The 22,945-nt window shown below is 35.0% G+C and overlaps 4 protein-coding genes across 7 annotated transcripts; all 4 read right to left on the bottom strand.

Moving 5' to 3' along the window:
• Positions 1-171: 171 nt before the first annotated feature.
• Positions 172-4,096, bottom strand: LOC143466203 (uncharacterized). The gene is made up of 10 exons (XM_076964840.1): positions 3,896-4,096; positions 3,242-3,433; positions 2,953-3,115; positions 2,558-2,826; positions 2,455-2,492; positions 1,636-2,253; positions 1,290-1,346; positions 1,069-1,152; positions 759-951; positions 172-609 (listed from the first exon to the last, which is right to left on the bottom strand). Exons 1-10 carry the CDS (start codon positions 4,080-4,082, stop codon positions 260-262), a joined length of 2,151 nt encoding a protein of 716 aa, XP_076820955.1. The 5' UTR covers positions 4,083-4,096; the 3' UTR covers positions 172-259.
• A 599-nt stretch (positions 4,097-4,695) lies between these two features.
• Positions 4,696-9,263, bottom strand: LOC143465383 (uncharacterized). Its single transcript, XM_076963624.1, has 10 exons — positions 9,077-9,263; positions 8,300-8,494; positions 8,063-8,132; positions 7,566-7,807; positions 7,139-7,176; positions 6,696-6,920; positions 5,858-5,935; positions 5,640-5,723; positions 5,321-5,513; positions 4,696-5,090 (listed from the first exon to the last, which is right to left on the bottom strand). The coding sequence occupies exons 1-10, from the start codon at positions 9,261-9,263 to the stop codon at positions 4,765-4,767; spliced, it is 1,638 nt and encodes a 545-aa protein (XP_076819739.1). The 3' UTR covers positions 4,696-4,764.
• Positions 9,264-11,718: 2,455 nt separating this feature from the next.
• LOC143465578 (uncharacterized) lies at positions 11,719-14,937 on the bottom strand. Of its 2 annotated transcripts, XR_013118635.1 has the most exons (7): positions 14,749-14,937; positions 14,269-14,463; positions 14,034-14,088; positions 13,537-13,781; positions 12,992-13,029; positions 12,577-12,764; positions 11,719-12,133 (listed from the first exon to the last, which is right to left on the bottom strand). XR_013118635.1 is itself a non-coding variant. In XM_076963950.1 (6 exons), exons 1-6 carry the CDS (start codon positions 14,933-14,935, stop codon positions 12,705-12,707), a joined length of 780 nt encoding a protein of 259 aa, XP_076820065.1. In that variant the 5' UTR covers positions 14,936-14,937; the 3' UTR covers positions 12,219-12,704. The 2 variants fall into 2 exon arrangements, 1 of the variants encoding a protein (XP_076820065.1); XM_076963950.1 differs by lacking the exon at positions 11,719-12,133 and having other exon boundaries at positions 12,219-12,764.
• Positions 14,938-17,022: 2,085 nt separating this feature from the next.
• Positions 17,023-20,924, bottom strand: LOC143465355 (uncharacterized). Of its 3 annotated transcripts, XR_013118603.1 has the most exons (7): positions 20,443-20,918; positions 19,972-20,166; positions 19,737-19,791; positions 19,240-19,484; positions 18,696-18,733; positions 18,282-18,469; positions 17,704-17,844 (listed from the first exon to the last, which is right to left on the bottom strand). XR_013118603.1 is itself a non-coding variant. In XM_076963592.1 (6 exons), exons 1-6 carry the CDS (start codon positions 20,627-20,629, stop codon positions 18,410-18,412), a joined length of 780 nt encoding a protein of 259 aa, XP_076819707.1. In that variant the 5' UTR covers positions 20,630-20,918; the 3' UTR covers positions 17,913-18,409. The 3 variants fall into 3 exon arrangements, 2 of the variants coding, with proteins under 2 accessions (XP_076819706.1, XP_076819707.1); XM_076963592.1 differs by lacking the exon at positions 17,704-17,844 and having other exon boundaries at positions 17,913-18,469; XM_076963591.1 differs by lacking the exons at positions 18,282-18,469; positions 18,696-18,733 and having other exon boundaries at positions 17,023-17,844; positions 20,443-20,924.
• Positions 20,925-22,945: the final 2,021 nt, after the last annotated feature.

Raw genomic sequence — 22,945 nt, 5'->3', positions numbered from 1 at the left:
GTGTTAAAATTGTTCAACCTATAGTGCGCGATATATGATTTTTATTATGATGACTCGCGATATATTATGATTCTTGCTATTAAATAACAAAAACTTTGTATCTCATAAAACGATGACATAAAACGTCATAATCAAATGTTATTAGGAAAACGTTGCTTGGGCTTCCAAAAATCTTTTATTACATGACACTTGCCATGAACCATGCAAGGAAATCGAAAGATCACAAACATTTCGACATCCGACCATTGAAATTTCGGCGTTATTCTTGCGTTAGCTGCAAGTCGCCAATTACATAGCCTTCAGGATAGTCATTGTGACCTGCATCAAACTCCCAATACTTCCTGGAGTTGTTGTTCTGGTATGTCATGAAGTTATCGAAATAGTCCGAGAAAAGTGTTTCGCCAAGTTCGGTTCTACGCATTTGGAGAGTTTCCGCTCTAGTTACTAAGTCGTCGTATGTGGCGTGCGCGTAAGCAATATCCACATAAGCGTTCTGGAGGATCTTGTCTTGATGGCAAATTTGTAGATCGGGAAAAACACCTCTTGGCGTTGGCTTTTTCGCAGGTATTTCTGGATGATTTTGCACCAGAAGATACAACTTTTCTGGAACTGAGACCAGTAATATCCAGAGTAAAGCTAACGTCGTAAAACTTTAAATAGAGTAAATACCATGGCTCGGTTATTCCAAACAGAAGTAGGCTATTGATATTTTGAGACAATGTAAATATAAATAAAAAAATTTAGAGCTAAACACTTACATCTAAAGTTAAAAAAGTGGGTGTAAAAGTTATGAGCGCCCAGAATCACAGCATGGCGGAAGAAGGAATTAATTGTTCTTTGAAAACAAGCTTCAAAAATTAATTGCTGAACCCTGTATTTTCTTTCATAAAACCCAAGCCATCTAAGAGCCGCTATGTCTTCGTTACTCAAAGTCGCTTCGATGTTTGTTATCTTTAAATAAAACATATAATGATAGAAACTTAAAAACATTATACAGGTTCTACCTCATTTGTTGCAACGTAGCATTGATTTGGCTTGTAGTGACTTAAACTGATTTAGCTCTCCTACCCAATTAGACTCGGCACCAGGTGCTTGTTCATATGAATAGGAAATGTTTTCGAATCCCATTGCTGCGGAGAAGAACAACCTCCACTGCGTAAAAAACTCAGGGTATTGACTATTTGACAAGAGTAACTACTGCAACATACAGGTTTCAATTACAGTTGACGTTTTCAAAGAGCATTATGAAGTACATTTTGTAAAATGACAAATAGATGAACACATCTTACCCCGTGTGAGATGTAGTTACCACTTAATTCGTTGTTAAACGTTGTTGATGGTCTAACCTAAAAAGCATTTGCCGCAATGTAAATATACTTCCTGCATAAATTTGTGTAACAACTGCAGTGCCACCCCGTGTTTGGTGTTTACACTGTTTACCAAGGTTTCAGCGACATTGCACCTACACAACGCACGGTGGGAAAATCATTGGTTTTGGTTTCTCCGAGAGTGTTTCACGTACGGAGGCATTTAGGTATATGTGTAGGAGCAATAATAATCCATGGGTGAAACAATGTGTGGGGATCACCGTTACTTCAACAAACATTGGTATGGCGTCATGTTCAGGCAACTTACCAAACTAACAAATGTTCCCACATTTTGTAATATCGGAAGTCGTATGTTGCTTTGTGTAGTTACTTCGGGGCTTTCTGTTACGCTTGCACCTCCATCAGGTGATCCTGAACCCGCAGAAGAATTCGATGAACCACCTGAGCCCCCAGATGTCCCAGAACCTCCTTCGCCACTTGATGTTCCCGAGCTACCAGACGTTCCAGACGAACTGGAATTTCCCGATGAACCGGTGCCACCTGACGTGTCGCCTCCATCGGACGTGTCGCCTCCGTCAGACGTGTCGCCTCCGTCGGACGTGTCGCCTCCGTCGGACGTGTTGCCTCCGTCGGACGTGTCGCCCCCGTCGGACGTGTCGCCTCCATCGGACGTGTCGCCTCCGTCGGACGTGTCGCCTCCGTCGGACGTGTTGCCTCCGTCGGACGTGTCGCCTCCGTCGGACGTGTCGCCTCCGTCGGACGTGTCGCCTCCGTCAGACGTGTCAGTGCCGTTTGATGGACCACCCGTGGAACCGTCAGTTTGGTTTAAGTTCGTTTGTTCGTTTGGCCACTTCGTTTGTTCCTTTTCTGGTTTTGTGAACCATAACTGGTCGTTGTCAGGCAAAGGGGTACTTGGGTTCGATTCCTGTCAAGTAGGTTTTAGTAAATCTTCTTGGTGAAAAATAGAGTCAAAGGACAATTTAGCGGGTACAAGAAAGTTTAAAAAAATAACACTATTGTCTGCAAAAAACTTTAACTGTAACCTAAACGATTACAGTTAAAAATTATTAAACGTATAAAGCAATTATCCCTTACACTCCAGGTACAACTGTGCAATTAAACTTACGTAGGATGTTGGGGCAAATAAAGAGCAAGAGAAGAAATCTGAAAAAGTTAACTTTGTCATAAAACGCATATTGGTTTTTTGTGCACTTAAATAAAACACTTACCCGCTACTTTATCAGCAATTAAAATTGCGAGAATTATCAGCAGCAACCCAATGATGATTGCTGATATGGATCGACATCGTTTTGACTTATGTGAGCTTTTTTCACTGCTGGTAGCTGACAGCTTCTCTTCGGAAAAGGATGCCTGTAGGTTTTCTACATCGATTTTTGTCGGGTGATCGGCGATATCTCCCCTGTTTCCGGTTTGATCTAGTCCAATTACGACATCACTGTCTTGTTTACTGCTTGCGACCCTGTCTTGTGCAAGTAGCCTGAAGAACGGTCAAATATCGTTGATGGTAACGACAACAAACAAAAAGATTTTGCATGATCTTAACTTTCCGATTTCACGGATGTGCATGACAGGTTATTTCACAGGTAGCATGCCTAAAACTTACACTACCGATTCTTGATCAATATTCTCAACATTTATCAACAATTCCGTATCTTTTTTTTCCTTCTTTTCCTTCTTTTCCTTCTTTTCCTTCTTTTCCTTCTTTTCCTTCTTTTCCTTCTTTTGCTCCTTTTCTTTTTTTCCCTTCTTTTCTTTCTTCTCTTTCTCTTAAAAATACATAGCAATATAAATCTTCGTAGGGCTAAAATTTATATTCACCTCAAAATTCAAACATAAACAAGCAAGCAATGGTAGAACTGGATTATGAAAAAAAACTACAGTCTTTGATTTACTTTTCTTTACGCGTCTGATCCTGCAATGAAAATCATCTTTTGTTGGCGGTTCATAATTATCCATATAGATGTCGTTATTGTCATTTAGCACAGTTGCCGGCAATGAAAGATGTCCCACGCTTTTTGAAGGATAAGCAAACTTTTCTGCTATGCGAGGTGTCACATAGTGTATGCAAGGAACGCTGACGACTCCTTCGGAAGAAAACAAAACATTCTTGCCTGGAATCTTTTAAGTTTAATTATGGTTCTAATTTAAGCCCCAGCCCCCAATGTTTCAGGTCCTATTTTGCTTCGTCAGAGAGAAATTAGTAGGTCTATCGTAAGTTTTCTTTTAACTCTTTTGTTTATTAATTGAAACGCGATTAAAGTATACAGAAGCAAATAAACTAGAAAACTTTAAACAGAAAAATGGCAAAATCTCAGAATTTGCATTTACGTCGCCTCATATGGCATGTATATGTTAAAAGTGATTTAGAAGCTTCTACTCCTTAAACGGTAATTTACCGGTAATGTTCGACTTTTTTCTTTAATTTTAACAATATCTGCATTCTTTTAGAACCTTTACTAATATTAGTCATCGTTGTGCAACGTTGTTTGGCAGTTCATGATTGCTTGAAGTTATCCCAGTTTTTATCTTTGAAATGCTGAACTTACTTCTCAAATTTCGTTGCTGAGTTCTCTCCGATTCTTGTGTTTTTCGACGTTTTTTAACCAACCACAATAATGTCGTAAGTCGTAACTTTTTTCTTTTCTTTTTCTGGCGCCGATCCAGTTTTTCTTCATCATCTTTTTTCCTTTCCTGCTGGCGACGTCGCTTGAACGAAAAAATAGACGATGTCATGTTTCATTGAAATCAGTTCACTCTTCCTACAGGGATTAAAATATTAATATTCAACTCTAAAAAGTAGGTTATTTCGTCACAATCCTTTTTATTGCCAAACAAACAAGTGAATAATTTGACACAAGATTTATGACAAAGATGTTTTGAGCCGAGTTTCTTACTTGTTTTCTTATAATTATAAACATGTTTTATAACGAAAGTTTAAACTAAACTTTGGATTCAAAACTAATATATACTAATGAAATATCAAATAATTGGCCAATTTAATTCGTAACCAGCGTTTTTAAATTAGCCTAAGCTTTATCCGTCAAATAACCATGCATTTTAAGGACATTTTTTGGTTGTTAACTTGCTGACAAATTTGGATGCAAAGGCGGAAGATTTAAGCAAGTTGTTTGATATTCAAAGCTCTTGATGTTGGAAATTGTTGATTATTTATTTACTACTGCGTCCACTTCTAACATGTGTTTCCCTTCCCTAGACCCTTGGTTGCACCGGTTAATTTGGAACGTTTTAATACCGTGCGTTTATCTACTTCAGGTCTTCAATGGAGATATGTTTATACTTAATCAATATATGCCGGGTATAAATTCTCTTCGTGAAGACGTCTATAAACACTGTAAAATTTCTTTATTTCATAACGCAAAATGATATGACGCCACTTCTTGCAAACCAAGGTCCATTAATCGTACAAGAAAAACTTTCCACTTGGATAAATATTGCCGTCTCCAAATTTCCAATAATGACGTGATAAATCGTAGTGGTGAAATAGATAGCTGTCGTAATATTGATCATAGTCGTAAGCATCTTGTTCAATCGTTTCTTTTTCTTCAACTAATTCTGTGTGAGCGTTGAAAAAACGCTTTACAACGCGCATATCTGTCAAAGCGTACTTGAAAATCTTGTCTTTATGACAAATATCTAGACCGGGAAGAATATATTTTGAAGTCGGCTTTTTTGGAGCTATCTCTGGATGAGCTTGCACGAGATCATACAGTTCATCTGTAACTAAGAAAAGCAATAAATTGACTTTCAACGCAGATTTAAATACGAATACAATTATAAAGTTTTAAAAGTACGAATGACTCATGTGTTAAAGGATCATGTTTAAATCAATTAAATTAAAAATCAATTTACCGATTTTTTAAAATAGAGCAATCGAAACTACAGAAAAATGATGCAATACTTGGTTTTAATTAAAACCTAGTAATCTAGTGGTTACTATAGTTTATACTTACAAGAGAAACTGAAAAAATAACCGTAAAGATTGTGTGCACCGATGTCTATCCAATGACGAAAGTATGAACATAGTACTCTTTTAAAGCAAGTTTGGAAAGCTACTTTTTGAATTCTGTATTTTCTCTCAAAAAAACCAAGCCATCTCAGTGTTGCAATATTGTCGTCAGTTAAAGTTGCGTTAACTCTAACTTCCTTTGAATGTCAAGTTAATTAAATTCTATTGTACAGTGGAGGTTTAAAAACCTTATATTTCTCATGACGCAATATTGTTTTGAAAATTCTTACAACCAACAAACTATACTGCTCTACACTTCCTACCCATTGAAGAAATTCTTTCCATTGTTTAGGAATGGCTGAGTAGGTAAAATGTTTGAATCCTATTGCTGTGAAGAAGAACCTCCACTGCGAAAAAAAATTATAAAAATGAGTCACTTGGAAAAATTCACTTGAATGGGATTGAAATGAGGCAGAATTTTTCCAGTAAAAGTTGTATATGATGAGGGTATAGCCGGAATGAGGAAATATGATTTGCTTACCGACCTCTCGATGAATTTTTCGTGCTTTACGTTTCTAAATGGTATGCCGCGAGAATCATAAGAACGATCCACAAATACCTGAAGAACATATTAAGTTACTCGATGAAAACGGAGAAGTTTCTGACATGTTTATAATCATCGTGCTTACCACAGGTCAGTGCTCTTTACAAGTTAGGTCTATATAATTATGTTTACGCATAGAGTTGTGTTTTTAAGACTGCCGTATACACGACTTATACTGTATATATATGCTATGTTTACCGACAGGTTATTGCTGATAAATAGTTACAAACAAGTAATGACGTGAAGAGAAAAAAGAATGAAAACGTAAAATGGCTTGTGGTACAGTATAAAGTATCAGAGGGTGTGGACAACTGGAGACATCCGCTAATGTTTCTAAGGGAACGCTTTCTAGACGTGCTTTCCACAAGATTCCAAATCATTGCGACTAAAAGTATTTTGACGATTCAATATTACATCAAGTTGCGATGCAGCATGAGCCTTGCCCTGGCATCAGTGTTGCTATGGGCAACGCATTTTCTAAAGGAAGGCACTGGATGTTGCATAACTTTTACAAGTAGTCATTACATCTGATTTGTACTTACATTATTTATTTTAATGGAGCGAAAAGCTCCAGTTTTCGGCAAGCCTAAGACAAACAAGCGGGGCCAATTTTAAACGAGCCTTTAGCAGATATAAGTTACATGTAAAATTTGTTGCTGCTTCAAATGTATGGTACATTTCTATTACGGGATATTTCTATGCGCTTTTAAAACATAAAACCGGGACCCAGTTGGAGTTCATTTTTGCAATCCTAGGCAAGCGTATGGCTACTTACATTAAAAGGTAATTGTGTGGTACGCCAAAATATTGGAACGTCAAAATATAGATTTTCTGTTTTGTTATTTCCAGCAGACGCTGAGTAGATGCCAATCCTGTTCCCAGTTGTAGATCCCGGCCTTGCGTCTATTCCACTTTCATCATTTAAAATCGGTTGGTTAGTTTGAAGAATGTTAAGCCATTCTTGTCCAGCGTTCATGTCAGGCAACGTTGTACTTATTGTCTAGCAATTAGATGAAGATTAAATCAACTTTGCAAAGTTTTTACTCCGCAGCAGATTGACATGAACCATGAAAAATTAGGCAAAATTGTTAACTGTGTGTTTTGTGTTTGCAGTAAAGGTTAAATTGTAATACAATTATTAATATAATTATTCAATTAAGACAGATGTCAATTTTTAAGCATCTATGCGGTCCAGATAAAGTAAGCATTTCAACTTACGTTGGAATTTTGTTGAAACCTGGGACAAGACAACAATACTGAAAAAATAAAAATACTTAAATATTATAATTGAAATAACCTAATTGTTGTATCAAATGACCTAACTTTTTTATACAGTAAGTCTCAATGCTTATATACACAAAAAAATTGCACCAATGCCCATATCATGCCTGATACAGTTTGGAAAAATGAGAATTTCGAAAACTAAAATCCCCTTACTTTTTAATGTGAACAGATTAGCTCTAAATACGTGTTATGACTTCTATCACAGCGGGAAGTCGGTTGAGCTATTTTGTTGGATTTCTCTTTGTACTCCTTTTTTCCAATTGATTAACCTAACGTTGGGCCAAAATCAGACTCCAGATATAGTGGTCATGCTTTTTTGATCGTAATTGACAAAGCATACTTTAGATGAAAAAAATCTTACCGGTTATTTTGTCTGCAAGAAGTACCAAGATCGTTATCAGCAGCAACCCAATGATGACTGCTGAGATGAATCCAAATGATTTTAACTTATGTAAACTCTTCCTACTCCTCATTTTTGGAAGTGTTTCCTCGGAATACGACGACTCTTCTTCTATATCGATTTTTGTCTGGTGGTCAGTCAAATCTTTACCGTTTCCAATGAAAGCCGGGGCAATTACAACGTCACTATCTTCTTTAAAAATCCTCGATAAAAAAAACGTTAAAACAACAATAGCTTAACAACAATGGACAAACAAGTTTGGTAAATTCCGCTCTTTCTTATTTCAGAAAAGTGCTTGACAACTAATAACATAAGAAATTGTAGGTGAGTTAGGTATAGCTGCTTCATTGAACCCGGTGATTCGCAAACTTTTTTGTGCTTAAGATTGGTCTTAATTAGCTTATCTCTCTTAAATGTTAAAGCAACTGGCCGGAGAGAACTGGATGCATAGAACTTACTCTACAGATTTTTGACTGCTTTCTTCTGTTTCACTTTCTTCAGTATTCCTTTCTTTCTTTTCCTCCTCATCTTAAAAAGATGACAAAAATATGGAGTAGGCTAAATGTGTAAATGGTTGAAGTAGTCTGAAGAAGGATTTAAGTACTACTGTAAAAGAACTCAGTTTTGCAATGTAGGTGTAAGCTATGGTAAAATTGCAAGCTTGGTTGACTACTAATGAAAACTTTCCTACTTACTTATCTCATCCTGTTCGACGCTATTGTTAAGGTCATCTTTTGTCGGTGGTTCATAAGTGTCCATGTAGATGGCGTCATTGTTATTCACTACAGTTACTGCTGGAAATCTTAGACGTTCTACACTCTTTGAAGGATGAGCAAACAGTTCTGTTATATAAGGTGTCTTCTCATGTACACAAGGAACACTAAAAGCTCCTTCAAAGAAAAAAACAATTAATAATATAGGTTTTTATACTCTAACTAAGTTAGCGTTGGGCTTGTCAGGATGTATATTAAATAACCTACTTTAGTTTATAATATGTGTCCATATAACAAAGAGGCTGTTTATTTCTTATGCCGATAGTTACTTCTATACTGATGCCAATAGTTACGGTATAAAAATTGATAAGCAGTTTAGGAAACCGAGATTTTTTACTGAAACAAAGTGTTGTGACCCAAAACTAGCAGGGAAACATTGACTTAGTTGAAAAGATTTTTAAGTTCCAACGTTCCACGTAGTTCACAATACTTGAAAAGCCGTTCCATGTTCAGTTGTTCACTAAACCCAAAATTTAAACTTCAAAAATAAACCATATGGAAATTAAGAATAACAAGAACACTTTAGTTGCCATTGTTTTCATTGGGTTTTCCTAAATGAAGGGCAAGTCCAGAAACAAGGTGGCCTTAAATCGAAGACAATTTTTCACTATCAGTAATTATATTGGAGTTAAGATTTTTGCCAATATAAAGTGGTTACTTAGTGGCTCACTATCTTTTGTGAATTGAGACTGAACCTACTTCTTAACGTTTGTTGCTGATTCTTGTCAGGTTTTTGTGTTTCCCGACTTTTCTTAGTCAACCACATCAATGTCTTAAGTTTTAATTTTTTCTTTCTTCTCTTTTGTTGTCGTTCCAAGTTATCTTCGTCACCTTTTTCATTTTCTTGTCGACGGCGTCGCTTGAATGAAAACCTAGAAGGAGTCATTTTCACCAATATTAATGCACTAATGCTGGGAAATACAACATAGCTGAATTTTATGCGTTAAAGAATTTTATTTCGTCACAATACTTTATTGTAGATGCATAAACAAATAAAACAATGGGTAAATTTTTTGTTATTTTAATGCCTTTACCATCGCACTGATGAAAAATTCAGTATATAACTCGTAGTAAAAATAACAGCAAGATGTGTAGGATGACATAGAATTAACTTTTACTTTTCATACTTTGTATATAGTATTTCGCCAGCATAAGCTTGCTTCATCAGGTGTACTAAGAGATAAAAACGGTTGCTGATCATATACTGTTACCCATTAGTAAATATTTGATGTCAATTGTGATATTTTTCTTGTTTTGTGTAAGAATATTATATATTTATTTATTTCATTTTCACCATTGACTACGAAAAACGACAATGGGTGCCAACTTTTTCATAGCAAAACAACACGAAAATATGCTCACAGACAATCAACAAACGGGAAAAAAATGCCAAAGCCGGGAAGTTTAAAACATGCTAGTTATAAATTTTGAAGTGTTGCTATAACGATGGGAGGTTAGCACGGCTACCAAACCCAATAACGCTTGTATTAACATACATTATTCTTAACTGAAACAAAACCAACAAAAAAACATAAACACACATTTAGAAAATCACGGAAAATCAGCAATTAAACCTAAACAAATCGAGAAAAAGAAGACGGCTTGCTTGCAAAGGTGGCTGGCATCAAGTGGATAACTAATATAAAACTCCACTAAATGAAACACCATCCTATGGATCAGAATACCGCTTCTATGGCCAGGGTGAGAGCACGGTATCAGGGCCTCAGGTGCACAAAAAATGACAATAAATATGATATCTTAAAATGACATACCTAAACGTTCCCAAAAACACAATTCCATATGCAAATAACAAAAGTTCAATAAATCGAAAACAGAATAAAATATGTTGTCATGGCAAAATGACCGTCTTTAAAGGCCTATTGCTTTTCTTGCTATACCCAAAGAACATCATGTGTAAGGAAGGTTTACATTCTTGCTTATCAATTAAAAATATTTAGAAAACACAAACTGAAAAGTGGATGGGTATTGTGAAGATCGTAAATCCACTTTTGCGAAAATATAGTCAAGTGAGCAGTGGTGTATAGTGACCTTTAACCTTCCTTTGAAAAACTTCAATTGTGAAGAACTAAACGATGTTGCTGTTGTACCATAACCCAGCAATTTTCATAAAAACATGTGACTACGTGATCTTTCAACCGAATAACACGCTTGAGCGGCTTGACTGACACCGAGAGTTGCTTCTGGAGAAAGTACGACGCATGCAACAGTGTTGGTGTGTTTTGCTTTTACGATCCTGCAATTGTTGCTTTGCAGGTAAGTGTAGCTTAAGATGTTAGATAGCTTGCGCTTAATTTTGTATAATTACAAATTACAATACCGGTGTATCACATTATCAATATATAATAGTTGTGTGAGTGTATAATCCAGGCCTGTATAGTAAAGTTATGACAGTTAATTTAGGAAATTACCAGTACGGTAACTTCGTTAAGGACTTAAGAAGATTGTGGGAAATGTGGCACCAGCACCACGAGGTTTACGTTACGTGCATGCTAAATTTTTTATCTTTACGCTGATTTGTAATAAACAAGCAAAGAATTGAAGTTGCAGCATACACTAAAATTTGCATTATTTTGTGCACGATTTTCCGCCAACAACTGCAGTAGGCTATAGCCTATGCTTTTAAAAATGGCGCTAGAAAATTGGTGCAGAAGCCAACTTTCTGCGCCATAGAAATCCGGCGTATCATATAAACTTTTCAGTATAGGACTTCCCGCTTCTTTCGCAAAATACACAACTTTGCGCTCACACGAGCTTTATGGTAAATAATTTGCATGTTTATGATGTAAAATTGTTAGGCTTGCTTTTCATCTTATAGGAAAGGAGATTTTTAACTCAAAACAGCAAATTTTCCAATCTTAGAGATTCTGGGATCTTGTATACAAAGGCATTCTGTTTTGGGGCACTTGTATACTAAGCCAGGTGCATTTTGGTTGACAGCATAGTCCCTATATTTGGCACCGTCAATTTCACCGGCTACCGGTTATCGAATTTGGAAACAACTACTTTGGTAAACCGCTAGCCGGTAACGCAGTTTTCATTTGCTTACTTCGGTAAACGGCGGCCAGTGAAGTAGACACTTATTTTACCTTAAAATTTAAAAAATTTCTTGTCTCAAATATATTGCATATGACCATTAAACCACATATATTTTATTTGTAACTGTGGGTTTTCTAAAATTAAATTAAACAACCTTATGACAAAAAATAGATTGCACATTTTCCAACCTTAAGAGAAAAAAAACTTGTAACTTATAAATTCCCCAGTTACCAGTAAAATAAGAATATGTGAAAGTTGTCTGACAGTTAAAAAGTTACGCAAAAGTATATGAAAATTATTACAAAGTATAAACTGTAGCTGACAAGCTTTAATTTTCTGTCTTCATATAAACCAGACTGGAAAATATGGCACTTTTTGATAAGATCTCGCGAGTGCAGGACGGCCAAAATCAGGGCACTCGAGTGGAGGATGGCTAAAATCGTTGTGTGCTGGTGCAAAATAATGCATTTTTCCAGCTGGTAGGCTACACGGAAAGTTGGGTGGGCCCTGTTTTTCGGCGATAAACGTTTAATCGCTCTTAAAAAAGTGGCATTGTGTTCTTTTTAGTCGAATAAAAAAGAAAACGAGTACAGTGAGTACCAGTGTTCAAAAACTTCGAGGACGCATTTGTAATGCTTTCCAGTTTCCACTGTAGTATATAACCAGTTAACCGATCTTCATAAAGAAGTTCCAAAACCTCTGTAAACATTAATAGAAAATCGTTACTAACTTAATTGTTTTTAGCAAAGTATTAAGTTGTTAAAACAAGTTTAAGTTATTAACTTCTTTAAAATTTAAAAAAATCTTTGCTTAAATTTAGAAAACAAAAAATCTATCTGAAACTAAACAAGTTTATTTTTGAAACAGCAGAAAAGATATATTAACTCCTGTAATAAGTTTGAAGTTATGTATGCAATAAAAGTGTTCAGTTATATACAATATTACTTGTGCCCAAAATCTCTTTCAACAAAGATAAAGAAATTATAAAACTTTTTGCAAATATGTTTATTAAAAACACTTAGAAATTTTCGTTTTCAAAACTTGTTTTTTGTTAGTAAGGGTAAACCGAATTGTATATTTTGGTCCGAAACTGAATTTTTAGAAAAAAAACAAATTTGATTTTGAAACTTAACGTTGTTTACTGTTCAGAGTTTGGTAACTATGTTTTGTTATTTCCAGCAGACGTCCCGTAGTCTTCAGTTCTACTCCCAGTCGTTGATTTTAACTCTCCAGATATTCTACTTCCATCAATTGAAGTCGCTCGGCTATATTAAGGATTACTTAACAAATCTTGTTCAGCGTTCACGTTAGGCAATGTTGTACTTGATGTCTAGTAAATAGTTGAAGAATAAATCAACTTGGAAAAAGTTTTGTAATGAAGAAAATTGACATGAACCATGAAAAAATTAGGTAACCGCCAGTTTGATTTTACAGTGTGTTTTGTCTCTGCAGCAAACGTTATTGTAATACAATTGTTTATAACAATCATTTAAGACAGATATCAATTTTTAAGCTTTTTTATATACGATGCAGATAAACTCATGCAATTCGACTTACGTTGGAAGTTTGTTGAAGCCTAGGGCAAGACAGTAACACTGAAAAAATACAAACACAAGCACATAAGCAAACAATCGAACTGTTGTACCAAGTATAATGAAAGTTTTATAACTTATAACGAGTCTGCATTGCTTATTCAAACAAAAAAATACAATTTCCGCAAATAACTATATACTCCGCATGACCCGATCAGGCAAAAAAAGAATCTCGTGAAATGATTTAATTGGTTTCAACTTAACTATTAAGATCTTCAAGTTTTTTATTACAAACAAAGTAGATATACCGTTGTAACTTCCATTGTAGTGCATGGGCATATAGTCAACTGAAGTATTTTGTTGCGTCTCTCATAAACTCCATATATTTTACTTATTCGGTTAACCAGTAATTTAGAAAGATGTGGCCCATTTTGTCTTTGGTCAAAATTTTATCACGTGGTTTTATTTCTCAAACAACTGGATTTCGGAAAAAGGATGGATGAGTCCTTTTATGATCGTAATACACAAAATATCTTTTGTATATGAAAAGAATTTGCAGTAAAAACTTACCGGTTATTTTGTCTGCAAGAAGTACCAAGATCGTTATCAGCAGCAACCCAATGATGACTGCTGAGATGAATCCAAATGATTTTAACTTATCCAAACTCTTCCTACGCTTTTTATTTAGAAGTGTTTCCTCCGAAAACGACGACTCTTCTTCGATATCGATTTTTTTTGTATGGTGGTCAGTCAAATCTTTACCGTTTCCAATGAAAGCCGGGGCAATTACAACGTCACTGTCTTCTTTAAAAATCCTCAAAACAAACGTTAAAATATCAGTAGCTTAACAACAATGGACAAACATGTTTGGTAAATTCTGCTCTTTCTTATTTCAGAAATGTGCTTGACAACAAATTATATATGAAATTGTAGGTGTGTAAGGTATCTCCTGCTTATAGCTATTTCACAGAACTCGACGATTTGCAAACTTTTTGTGCTTAAGATTGGTTGTCATTAGCCTATCTTTCCCAAATGTTGAAGCAAATGGCGGGATGCAATAAACTTACTCTACAGATTTTTGACTACTTTCTTCTGTATTCCTCTCTTTCTTTTCCTCTTCATCTTAAAAAGATTACAAAAACATGTATAGGCCTAGTAGGCTAGTCTAAATGTGTAAATGGTTGAAGTAGTCTCAAGAAGGATTTAAATAGGACGGTAAAAGAACTCAGTTTTGCAATGTAGGTGTAAGCTATGGTAAAGTTGCAAACTTGGATGACTACTAATGAAATCTTTGCTACTTACTTTTCTTATCCTGTTCGACGCTATTGTTAAGGTCATCTTTTGTCGGTGGTTCATAAGTGTCCATGTAGATGGCGTCATTGTTATTCACTACAGTTACTGCTGGAAATCTTAGACGTTCTACACTCTTTGAAGGATGAGCAAACAGTTCTGTTATATAAGGTGTCTTCTCATGTACACAAGGAACACTAAAAGTTCCTTCAAAGAAAAAAACAATTAATTAATAATATAGGTTTTTATACTCTAACTCAGTTAGCGTTGGGCTTGTCAGGATGTATATTAAATAACCTACTTTAGTTTATAATATGTGTATATATAATATAGCAAATAGGCTGTTTGTTTCTTATGACGATAGTTACTTCTATGACCTTAAATCGAAGACTATTTTTCACTATTAGTAATTATATTGGAGGTAAGATTTTTGCCAATATAAAGTGAATACTTAGTGGCTCACTATCTCTTGTGAATTGAGACTGCACCTACTTCTTAACGTTTGTTGCTGATTCTTGTCAGGTTTTTGTGTTTCCCGACTTTTCTTAGTCAACCACATCAATGTCTTAAGTTTTAATTTTTTCTTTCTTCTCTTTTGTTGTCGTTCCAAGTTATCTTCGTCACCTTTTTCATTTTCTTGTCGACGGCGTCGCTTGAATGAAAACCTAGAAGGAGTCATTTTCACTGATATTAGTGCACTAATGCTGGGAAATACAACATGACTGAAATTTATTCGTTAAAGAATTTTATTTCGTCACAATACTTTATTGAAGGGGCATAAACAAATAAAACAATGGGTAAATTATTTGTTATTTTAATGTCATTACCATCGCACTGATGAAAAATTCAGTATATAACTCGTAGTAAAAATAACAGCAAGATGTGTAGGATGACAGTATAGAATTAACTTTTACTTTTCATACTTTGTATAGCATTTCGCCAGCATAAGTTTGCTTCATCAGGTGTACTAAGAGATAAAAACGGTTGCTGATCATAAACTGTTACCCCATTAGTAAATATTTGATGTTAATTGTGATATTTTTCTTGTTTTGTGTAAGAATATTATATATTTATTTATTTCATTTTCACTATTGACTACGAAAAGCGACAATAGGTGCCAACTTTGTCATAGCAAAACAACACGAAAATATGCTCACAGACAATCAACAAACGGGAAAAAATGCCAAAGCCGGGAAGTTTAAAACATGCTAGTTATAAATTTTGAAGTGTTGCTATTGCTATAACGATGGGAGGTTAGCACGGCTACCAAACCCAATATCGCTTGTATTAACATAGACTATACTTAACTAAAACAAAACCAACAAAAAAACATAAACACACAATTAGAAAATCTCGGAAAATCAGCAATTAAACCTAAACAAATCGAGAAAAAGAAGACGGCTTGCTTGCAAAGGTGGCTGCTGGTGTCAAGTGGATAACTAGGCTAATATAAAACTCCACCAAATGAAACACCATCCTATGGATCAGAATACCGCTTCTATGGCCAGGGTGAGGGCACGGTATCAGGGCCCTCAGGTGCACAAAAAATGACAATAAATATGATATCTTAAAATCGCATATCTAAACGTTCCCAAAAACACAATTCCATATGCAAATAACAAAAGTTCAATAAATCGAAAACAGAATAAAATATGCTGCCATGGCAAAATGACCGTCTTTATAGGCCTATTGCTTTTCTTGCTATACCCAAAGAACATCATGTGTAAGGAAGGTTTACATTCTTGCTCATCAATTAAAAATATTTAGAAAACACAAACTGAAAAGTGGATGGGTATTGTGAAGATCGTAAATCCACTTTCGCGAAAATATAGTCAAGTGAGCAGTGGTGTATAGTGACCATTAACCTTCCATTGAAAAACTTCAATTGTGAAGAACTAAACGATGTTGCTGTTGTACCATAACCCCAGCAATTTTCATAAAAACATGTGACTACGTGATCTTTCAACCGAATAACACGCTTGACTGACATCGAGAGTTGCTTCTGGAGAAAATACGACGCATGCAACAGTGCTGGTGTGTTTTGATTATACGATTCTGCAATTGTTGCTTTGCAGGGAAGTGTAGCTTATGATGTTAGACAGCTTGAGCTTAATTAATTTTGTATAATTTTCATACCGTTGTATCACATTATCAATATATTATAGTTGTGTGAGTGTATAATCCAGGCCTGTATAGTAAAGATAAGACAGTTAATTTAGGAAATTACCAGTACGGTAGGCCTAGTACGGTAACTTCGTTAAGGACTTAAGAAGATTGTGGGAAATGTGGCACCAGCACCACGAGGTTTATCTTACGTGCATGCTAAATTTTTTATCTTTACGCTGATTTGTAATAAACAAGCAGAATTGAAACAATTTACGTGATTTGTAAGAAACAAGCAGAATTGCAAAGAATTGAAACTGCAGCCTACACTAAAATTTGCATTAGTTTGTGCACGATTTTCCGCCAACAACTGCAGTAGGCTAGCCTATACTTTCAAAAATGGCGCTAGAAAATTGGTGCAGTAGCCAACCTTCTGCGCCATAGAAATCCGGCGTATCATATAAACTTTTCAGTATAGGACTTCCCGCTTCTTTCGCAAAATACACAACTTTGCGCTCACACGAGCTTTTTTGTAAATAATTTGCATGCTTATGATGTAAAATTGTTAGGCTTGCTTTTCATCTTATTGGACAAGAGATTTTTAACTCAAAACAGCAAATTTTCCAATCTTAGAGATTCTGGGATCTTGTATACAAAGGTATTCTGTTTTGGGGCACTTGTATACTAAGCCAGATGCATTTTGGTTGACAGCATAGTCCCTATATTTGGCACCGTCAATTTCACCGGCTACCGGTTATCGAATTTGGAAACAACTACTTTGGTAAACCGCTAGCCGGTTACGCAGTTTTTATTTGCTTACTTCGGTAAACGGCGGCCAGTGAAGTAGACACTTATTTTGCCTTAAAATTTAAAAAATTTCTTGTCTCAAATATATTGCATATGACCACTAAACCACATATATATTATTTGTAACTGTGGGTTTTTTAAAATTAAATTAAACAATCTTATGTCCAAAAATAGATTGTACATTTTCCAACCTTAAGAGAAAAAAACTTGTAACTTATGAATTCCCCAGTTTCCAGCTAAATAAGAATATGTGAAAGTTGTCTGACAGTTAAAAAGTTTTGCAAAACTATATGAAAATTATTACAAAGTATCAAATGTAGCTGACAAGCTTTAATTTTTTGTCTTCATATAAACCAAACTGGAAAATATGGCACATTTTGATAAGATCTCAGGGTACTCGAGTGGAGGATGGCTAAAATCGTTGTGTGCTGGTGCAAAATAATGCATTTTGCCAGCTGGTAGACTACACGGAAAGTCGGGTGGGCCCTGTTTTTCGGCGATAAACGTTTAATCGCTCTTAAAAAAGTGGCATTGTGTTCTTTTTTGTCGAATAAAAAGGAAAATGAGTATAGCAAGCAACAGTGTTCAAAAACTTCGAGGACGCATTTGTTATGCTTTCCAGTTTCCACTGTAGCATATAACCAGTTAACCGATCTTCACAAAGAAGTTCCAAAACCTCTGTAAACATTAATAGAAAATCGTTACTAATTGTTTTTAGCAAAATATTAAGTTGTTAAAACAAGATTAAATTATTAACTTCTTTAAAATTTAAAAACATCTTTGCTTAAATTTAGAAAACAAAAAATCTATCTGAAACGAAACAAATTTATTTTTGAAACAGCAAAAAAGATATATTAACTCCTGTAATAAGTTTGAAGTTATGTATGCAATAAAAGTGTTCAGTTATATACGATATTACTTGTGCCCAAAATCTCTTTCAACAAAGATAAAGAAATTATAAAACTTTTTGCAAATATGTTTATTAAAAACACTTAGAAATTCTCGTTCTCAAAACTTATTTTTTGTTGGTAAGGGTAAACCGAATTGTATATTTTGGTCCGAAACTGAACTTTTAGAAAAAAAAAAATTTAATTTTGAAAGTTAACTATGTTTACTGTTCAGAGTTTGGTAACTATGTTTTGTTATTTCCAGCAGACGTCCCGTAGTCTTCAGTTCTACTCCCAGTCGTTGATTTTAACTATCCAGATATTCTACTTCCATCAATTGAGGTCGCTCGGCTATATTAAGGATTACTGAACAAATCTTGTTCAGCGTTCACGTTAGGCAATGTTGTACTTGATGTCTAGCAAGTAGTTGAAGAATAAATCAACTTGGAAAAAGTTTTGTAATGAAGAAAATTGACATGAACCATGAAAAAATTAGGTAACCGCCAGTTTGATTTTACAGTGTGTTTTGTCTCTGCAGCAAACGTTATTTTAATACAATTGTTTAAATAATCATTTATGACAGATATGAATTTTTAAGCTTTTTTATATACGATGCAGATAAACTCATGCAATTCGACTTACGTTGGAAGTTTGTTGAAGCCTAGGGCAAGACAGTAACACTGAAAAAATACAAACACAAGCACATAACAAAGCAAACAATCGAACTGTTGTACCAAGTATAATGAAAGTTTTATATAACGCGTCTGCATTGCTTATTCAAACAAAAAAATACAATTTCCGCAGATAACTATATACTCCGCATGACCCGATCAGGCATAAAAAGAATCTCGTGAAATGATTTAATTGGTTTCAACTTAACTATTAAGATCTTCAAGTTTTTTATTACAAACAAGGTAGATATACCGTTGTAACTTCCATTGTAGTGCATGGGCATATAGTCAACTGAAGTATTTTGTTGCGTCTCTCATAAACTCCATATATTTTACTTATTCGGTTAACCAGTAATTTTGAAAGATATGGCCCATTTTGTCTTTGGTCAAAATTTTATCACGTGGTTTTATTTCTCAAACAACTGGATTTCGGAAAAAGGGTGGATGAGTCCTTTTATGATCGTAATACACAAAATATCTTTTGTATATGAAAAGAATTTGCAGTAAAAACTTACCGGTTATTTTGTCTGCAAGAAGTACCAAGATCGTTATCAGCAGCAACCCAATGATGACTGCTGAGATGAATCCAAATGATTTTAACTTATCTAAACTCTTCCTACGCCTTTTATTTGGAAGTGTTTCCTCGGAAAACGACGACTCTTCTTCTATATCGATTTTTTTTGTCTGGTGGTCAGTCAAATCTTTACTGTTTCCAATGAAAGCTGGGGCAATTACAACGTCACTGTCTTCTTTAAAAATCCTCAAAACAAACGTTAAAATATCAGTAGCTTAACAACAATGGACAAACAAGTTTGGTAAATTCCGCTCTTTCTTATTTCAGGAATGTGCTTGACAACAAATTATATATGAAATTGTAGGTGTGTAAGGTATCTCCTGCTTATAGCTACTTCACAGAACTCGACGATTTGCAAACTTTTTGTGCTTAAGATTGGTTGTCATTAGCCTATCTCTCTTAAATGTTGAAGCAAATGGCGGGATGCAATGAACTTACTCTACTGATTTTTGACTGCTTTCTTTTGTATTCCTCTCTTTCTTTTCCTCTTCATCTTAAAAAGATTACAAAAACATGTATAGGCCTAGTAGGCTAGTCTAAATGTGTAAATGGTTGAAGTAGTCTCAAGAAGGATTTAAATAGGACGGTAAAAGAACTCAGTTTTGCAATGTAGGTGTAAGCTATGGTAAAGTTGCAAACTTGGATGACTACTAATGAAATCTTTGCTACTTACTTTTCTTGTCCTGTTCGACGCTATTGTTAAGGTCATCTTTTGTCGGTGGTCCATAAGTGTCCATGTAGATGGCGTCATTGTTATTCACTACAGTTACTGCTGGAAATCTTAGACGTTCTACACTCTTTGAAGGATGAGCAAACAGTTCTGTTATATAAGGTGTCTTCTCATGTACACAAGGAACACTAAAAGCTCCTTCAAAGAAAAAAACAATTAATAATATAGGTTTTTATACTCTAACTAAGTTAGCGTTGGGCTTGTCAGGATGTATATTATATAACCTACTTTAGTTTATAATATGTGTCTATGTAACAAAAAGGCTGTTTGTTTGTTATGCCGATAGTTACTTCTATGGCCTTAGATCGAAGACTATTTTTCACTATCAGTAATTATATTGGAGATAGGATTTTTGCCAATACAAAGTGAATACTTAGTGGCTCACTATCTCTTGTGAATTGAGACTGCACCTACTTCTTAACGTTTGTTGCTGATTCTTGTCAGGTTTTTGTGTTTCCCCATTTTTCTTAGTCAACCACATCAATGTCTTAAGTTTTAATTTTTTCTTTCTTCTCTTTTGTTGTCGGTCCAAGTTCTCTTCTTCACCTTTTTCATTTTCTTGTCGACGGCGTCGCTTGAATGAAAACCTAGAAGGAGTCATTTTCACTGATTTTAGTGCACTGTTATTGGGAAATACAACATGACTGAATTTTATGCGTTAAAGAATTTTGTTTCGTCACAATACTTTATTGTAGGTGCATAAACAAATAAAACGATGGGTAAATTATTTGTTATTTTAATGCCATTACCATCGCACTGATCAAAAATTCAGTATATAACTCGTAGTAAAAATAACAGCAAGATGTGTAGGATGACAGTATAGAATTAACTTTTACTTTTCATACTTTGTATAGCATTTCGCCAGCATAAGTTTGCTTTATCAGGTGTACTAAGAGATAAAAACGGTTGCTGATCATAAACTGTTACCCCATTAGTAAATATTTGATGTCAATAGTGATATTTTTCTTGTTTTGTGTAAAAACATTATATGATTATTTATTCCAGTTTTCACCATTGACTATGAAGAGCGACAATAGGTGCCAACTTTGTCATAGCAAAAAAAAACACGAAAATCAGGGGCATCAGGGCCCCAGGTGCACAAAAAATGACAATAAATATGATATCTTAAAATAGCATACTTAAACGTTCCCAAAAACACAATTCCATATGTAAATAACAAAAGCTCAATAAGTCGAAAACAGAATATAATATGTTGCCATGGCAAAATGACAGTTGGTCTATTGCTTTTCTAGCTATGCCAAAAGAACATCTCGTGTAAGGGAAGGTTTACGTTCTTGCTCATCAATTAAAAATATTTAGAAAACACAAACTGAAAAGTGGATGGGTATTGTGAAGATCGTAAATCGACTTTCGTGAAAATATAGTCAAGTGAGCAGTGGTGTATAGTGACCCTTAGCCTTCCATTGAAAAACTTCAATTGTGGAGAACTAAACGACCTTTAAACTAGATAAACTAAAACAGAAATTAAAGCAATTTCCGTCAAAAAAAGAAACATCCTAAAAATATAAATAAAAAGCCACAAATGTTGCTGTTGTACCATAACCCCAGCAATTTTCATAAAAACATGTGACTACGTGATCTTTCAACCGAATAACACGCTTGACTGACATCGAGAGTTGCTTCTGGAGAAAATACGACGCATGCAACAGTGCTGGTGTGTTTTGATTTTACGATTCTGCAATTGTTGCTTTGCAGGGAAGTGTAGCTTATGACGTTAGATAGCTTGAGCTTGATTAATTTTGTATAATTTTCATACCGATGTATCACATTATCAATATATAATAATTGTGTGAGTGTATAATCCAGGCCTGTATAGTAAAGATAAGACAAATAATTCAGGAAATTACCGGTACTGTAGTACGGTAACTTCGTTAAGGAGATAGTGGGAAATGTAACACCAGCATGCACGAAATTTCTCTTACGTGCACTTTGGATTTTTTATCTTTACGCTGATATAGGCTATAATAAACACAATATTGAAACTGTAGCCCACACTAAAATTTGCGTTATTTTGTGCACGATTTCCCGTCAACACCTGCAGTAGGCTATAGCCTATACTTCTTAAAAATGGCTATAGCCTATGCTTCTGGAAAATTGGTGCAGAAGCCAACTTTCTGGGCCATAAAAATCCGGCCTATCATATAAACTTTTCAGTATAGGACCTCTCGATTCTTTCTCAAAATACACAACGTTGCGCTCACACGAGTTTTTTGTAAATGATTTGCATGTTTTTGATGTAAAATTGTTAGGCTATCTTTTCAGCTTATTGGACAGGAGATTTTTAAACCAAAACAGCAAATGTTCCAATCTTGGAGATTCTGGGATCTTGTATACAAAAATATTCTGTTTTGGGGCATTTTTATACTAAACCAGATGCATTTTGGTTTACAATGTACACCCTATATTTGGTAGCGTCTGTTTCAGCAGCTACCAGTTACCGAATTTGGAAAAAACTAATTTGGTAAACAACTAGCTAGTTATGTAATTGATATTTTCTTACTTCGGTTAACAGCGGCCGGTAAAGTACATACCTTTACATTTACGTTTAAAACTTTTATAGTCTCAAATATATTGTATATAACCACTTAGCTGCCTATATTCATTTGTAACAGTGGGTTTTGTTGTCATATAAGCCAGACTGGAAAGCATGGCACTTTTTGATAAAATCCCGGCCAAAATCAGAGCACTCGAGTGGAGGCTGGCTAAAATCGCTGGGTGCTGGTTAAAAAATAATGCATTTTGCCAGCTGGTAGGCTACACGTTAAGCCTGCGTGAGCCCTGTTTTCCGGCGATAAATGTGTAATTGCTCTTAAAAAAGAGAAAGTTTGCTCTTTTTTGCCGAATAAAAAGGAAAATGAGTATAGCAAGCAACAGTGTTCAAAAACCTCGAGGACGC

The sequence above is a fragment of the Clavelina lepadiformis genome, chromosome 7 (genome assembly GCF_947623445.1).
Source record: "Clavelina lepadiformis chromosome 7, kaClaLepa1.1, whole genome shotgun sequence".
NCBI lineage: Eukaryota > Metazoa > Chordata > Ascidiacea > Aplousobranchia > Clavelinidae > Clavelina > Clavelina lepadiformis.
Note: the sequence above shows the minus strand (reverse complement) of the source record. Positions and strands in the feature narration are given on the sequence as shown.

Coding starts and splice junctions, on each gene's coding strand:
- LOC143465355 (XM_076963591.1), bottom strand. CDS start 20,629: ATGACTCCTTCTAGGTTTTCATTCAAGCGACGCCGTCGACAAGAAAAT. Junction 20,167..20,442: donor TCAGCAACAAACGTTAAGAA/GTAGGTGCAGTC, acceptor TTTTCTTTGAAG/GAGCTTTTAGTGTTCCTTGT. Junction 19,792..19,971: donor CGTCGAACAGGACAAGAAAA/GTAAGTAGCAAA, acceptor AATCTTTTTAAG/ATGAAGAGGAAAAGAAAGAG.
- LOC143466203 (XM_076964840.1), bottom strand. CDS start 4,082: ATGACATCGTCTATTTTTTCGTTCAAGCGACGTCGCCAGCAGGAAAGG. Junction 1,347..1,635: donor TGGGAACATTTGTTAGTTTG/GTAAGTTGCCTG, acceptor AATGCTTTTTAG/GTTAGACCATCAACAACGTT. Junction 952..1,068: donor CTGGTGCCGAGTCTAATTGG/GTAGGAGAGCTA, acceptor TTTTATTTAAAG/ATAACAAACATCGAAGCGAC.
- LOC143465578 (XM_076963950.1), bottom strand. CDS start 14,935: ATGACTCCTTCTAGGTTTTCATTCAAGCGACGCCGTCGACAAGAAAAT. Junction 13,782..14,033: donor AGTAGTCAAAAATCTGTAGA/GTAAGTTTATTG, acceptor GTTTGTTTTGAG/GATTTTTAAAGAAGACAGTG. Junction 12,765..12,991: donor GGCTTCAACAAACTTCCAAC/GTAAGTCGAATT, acceptor ACTATTTACTAG/ACATCAAGTACAACATTGCC.
- LOC143465383 (XM_076963624.1), bottom strand. CDS start 9,263: ATGACTCCTTCTAGGTTTTCATTCAAGCGACGCCGTCGACAAGAAAAT. Junction 8,133..8,299: donor CGTCGAACAGGATGAGATAA/GTAAGTAGGAAA, acceptor CATCTTTTTAAG/ATGAGGAGGAAAAGAAAGAA. Junction 6,921..7,138: donor GGTTTCAACAAAATTCCAAC/GTAAGTTGAAAT, acceptor TCTAATTGCTAG/ACAATAAGTACAACGTTGCC.